Genomic DNA, 3,679 nt, shown 5'->3' with positions numbered 1-3,679 from the left:
TTTCTGAGTTTGAGGCCAGCCTGGTCTACAAAGTGAGTTCCAGGACAGCCAGGGCTACAGAGAAACCCTGTCTTAAAAAACCAAAAAATGAAAAAGAAAAAAGAAAAAGAAAATAGTCCCAACTGAGTAGTGGCAGCTCATGTCTTTAGTCTCAGTGAGCTTGTGAGGCAGAGGCAGGTAGATCTGAGTTGAAAGCCAGCCTGGTCTGTCCCAAGACAATCAAGGCTACACAGAGAAACCCTGTCTCAAAATAAATAAATAAATAAAATAAAATATAAAAAGAAAGAAAGCAATTCCTACTTTCTACTCATGTTTTACATGAGTAGAAAGTTTTTGTTTTTTTGTTTGTTTGTTTTGTTTTTTGGAAACAGGGTTTCCTTGTATAGCTCAGGCTGTCCCAGAACTTAAGCTCCTCCTATCTCAGCCTCCAGAGCACTGGGATTACTGGGATTCCAGATCCATGCCACCGTGTCCATCTTACTATCCTGTTATAGCACTCATTTTCACCATGTTAGTGCAATATCTTAGCTATCAAACTCAGAGTGTTCCTTGTTATGACTATAGGCAGCCTTAGTAAAACATGGCATATCATTCTCACTGAATTGCACATTCAAACACAAAGTAATACTTGCCATGTTTTAACAAACAGTGCTAGTATAGCTTCATCTCGGGTGACTGGCTCATCCCAGATATTAACCACTAACCACAAGTGTCAGCTTTAAAATGTTAGAATTGTTAAAGCCAATAAATAACTTGCAACTCAGTGAAAGATGTAAGAATTTCCAGTTGAGTGATTACAAACTAACTGATAAGACTCTTTTCTGAGACAGGGTTTCTCTGTATAGCCTTGGCTGTCCTGGAACTCACTTTGTAGACCAGGCTGGACTCGAACTCAGAAATCTGCCTGCCTCTGCCTCCCGAGTGCTGGGATTAAAGGCGTGCGCCACCATGCCAGGCTCTAACTGATAAGACTCTTAAGGCCCTCATTTTTCTACAGTATGTGTACGTGGAATTTAAACTGTGTTAGTTCCAGTTTTAACTTCCAGCTGAGTCGAAATTCTACAGCCTGAAAGCAGGAAATCCAAAAGGAAATTCCATCATCAGATCCTAGGGCTTGGCAACTCAAGGGTTCTGGGCAGCAGATACAGAAGTTCTCAAGCTCCTACTATAATCTTACCTCATATCTTCAAGTAAGTCACATTCTGCCTGATGTTTGGCTTGAAGTTTTGTCATCTGCTCACCTTGAATGTTTCTCAGCTCTTGTGTAACTTTCACCTAAAACATAGTATGTATTTATGAAGGCTTTTACTACAATTTGAAGGAAAAAAATTACTTAAAGAAGATACTATTTGTTAGAATGTATACTTCTAGTTTTCCTATCCCCCAAAACCAAAAAGTTCATATTTGCCATCCAATTTTATTACTTAACTAAGTTTAATGAAAAAAATTAGCCAGAGAATGTAAGACATAGGGCTGAATAAAAATTCACAAATACAAAAAAAAATTGCAGTTTAAAGGGGTGCAAACTGTCATTCTGCTTTCTCTTGCTTCCCAGATACAGGCATTAACCACAGAAGCAGGGAGCACAGATTAAAGAGTGTACCTAATACCTAGCGACCGAAATTTACACAATCATGAAATAATATTCATGAATAAACTACATAAAATATTCCATAATGGCTGCAAGAAAGCACACAGTCTCAGAATGATGCCCTCCACTCTGACAGCGCATCAAATCATAATCTCTTTCTCACAAAGGAGAATGCAAAAGTGACCTTCCAGCATATGCCGGGCTTTTAAACTAACCCAGCAAGCCAGGCCGGGTGGCAGCCCACTTCAAACGGAGAGAACCGCCAAAGCCAGCTGGCTGGAGCCATCCTGGCCAGGCCTGACCCTGGGATTGCAATTGGTGTGTGATCTTGGTGGAATCCCGACCACCAGAGCAAAGCTACATGGAGAGGTGGGGTACACGTGCAGGGGGAAAGGGGGAGGATCGGTAACTGGGGGAAAAAATCAGATTAAGAAGAGAAAAGAAAGGGAAGCATAGATGATGAGTTACTCATAAGGCAAATGTTTGCCCACAAGGGAAGGATGTAACTGTCTCTACCCACTGCTCAGAGTAGATACCTAGTATCCATCTGAAAGATTTAAAAAGACAAGGACACAGCCTTGGCAGTGCGGAAAGGTGTAGAAGAGAGCAGCCAAGCTGCTGGCAAGCCCCAGAGCACCGTCACTGCCACCCAAGCCATCCAAACCCCAACCGTGGTGCTCAAACCATGCATGCATCGCCAGGTTCTGGATTTCGTACTGGAAGCTCTGCCTGCCGTTTCCCTGGCCCCCTAGCCCGAGGCGGGGCAAAAGGGATGGGGGGGGGGGGGCGTTAAGCAGGACCCGTCAATCCTTAATTTGCTTTCCCTTGGGGTGGGAGGGCGGAGACCGTTCCAACTTCTTTTCCCGCAGCCCCGTGGGAAAAAAACAGGCCAAATCTTGAGGCGAGACTTGAAACAAATCCCCCCGCGAATTTGCCAATGGGTGGAGTGTCGACAAGCGACTGGAGGACTCGAACCTGGCGCAGACTAAACAATCCGTCACGCACAAGGCTCTGCAAATCTGCAGGGGCTCCCCCGCCTCTCCCCCGTACAGCTCTGAGAATGCACTTTGCTCTGGGCAGCACTGCCATGCAGACAGACACACACATGCATGCCCGAAAAAAAAAAGAAAAAAAGAAAAAAAAAAAAAAAAACTCCAGCGTATGTCTCGGGGGGAGGGAGGTGTCCTCCCTAGTACTGAGGAGCACTGGCCGCCCCTCCGTCAGAAAGACACCCCGTACACGCGACCCCCTGCCTGGGGCGGGCGGCAACTCTGACAAGCCAAGAAGCTAGAGTGGTCACGGCCCCTTGCGGGAAGGGGGAGGGGGCGCAGCGGTCGCCCCAGCCGCGTCCTTTGTACGCACCGCCACCCCCCAAATCTCCAAAGCCCCCCGCCAGCTGCGCCCTTACCTTCCTCGGCGGCGGCTGCATGATGCTGAAGGGACATCAATCCTCCGCCCACCCCCGACGGCGGCGTTTAAAGGACTGTGAGGGTGAGGAGGGTTGGAGAAAAGGGGGCGGCCCAGCAAGCCAGGGCGCGCGCGCTTGTGTGTGTGTGTGAAAGGAGAGCCTGGGGAGGAGAAGGAAGAGGAATCGGCCCGGAGGCTGCGAGGCAGGCGAGCGGCAGGAGCAGCCGGGTCGCAGCGAGTGTGGAGAGAAGGAGGAGCGCCGGGAAGGCCTGGGGCCCGGGCGGCCCGGGGGGTGTGTGAGGGAAGGAGGCGGAGACGGACAGGGGGCGGGGGCCGCGAGCGGGGCCGCCGCGGGGCGGGGGGCGGCTCGCGGCTCGCCGGGCGGCTGAGGAGGAGCGGCCGCGTCGTCCGCGCTCGCCGCCTGCCGCGGCCCGGCTGCAGCTGGCTGACGCGGCGGCCCCCCACCCACTCGGGCAGCCCGGCCCTCGCGGTGCCCAACGCCCCCGCCCGGCCCGGGAAGGAGGAAGGCGGCGCCGCGCTCCCCTGCTAGAGCTCCGCCAACCACTCAGGCCGCGGGAATTTCCGGCCCCTGGCGCGCGCCACAGCGCCCTGCTCCGGCTGCAGAGGGGATGCGCTCCCGGCCACACCGCCTGCTTCGGGGGGACGGGGGGGGGGGGGGAG

The 3,679-nt window shown here is 51.6% G+C and overlaps 1 protein-coding gene across 2 annotated transcripts in view; it reads right to left on the bottom strand.

Moving 5' to 3' along the window:
- The window catches only part of Fchsd2 (FCH and double SH3 domains 2), a 169,756-nt gene extending 166,480 nt beyond the window's left edge, over window positions 1-3,276 (bottom strand). For both annotated transcript variants that reach the window (XM_021167292.2, XM_021167291.2), the window contains exons 1-2: window positions 3,000-3,276; window positions 1,178-1,275 (exon numbers count right to left, since the gene is read on the bottom strand). In XM_021167292.2, the coding sequence (XP_021022951.1) occupies window positions 1,178-1,275; window positions 3,000-3,020 (119 nt within the window). In that variant the 5' untranslated portion in view covers window positions 3,021-3,276. The remainder of the gene's footprint in view (window positions 1-1,177; window positions 1,276-2,999) is intronic.
- Window positions 3,277-3,679: the final 403 nt, after the last annotated feature.

This window comes from Mus caroli, chromosome 7 (assembly GCF_900094665.2).
Source record: "Mus caroli chromosome 7, CAROLI_EIJ_v1.1, whole genome shotgun sequence".
Lineage (NCBI taxonomy): Eukaryota > Metazoa > Chordata > Mammalia > Rodentia > Muridae > Mus > Mus caroli.
This window is presented reverse-complemented; position numbering and strand designations above follow the sequence as displayed.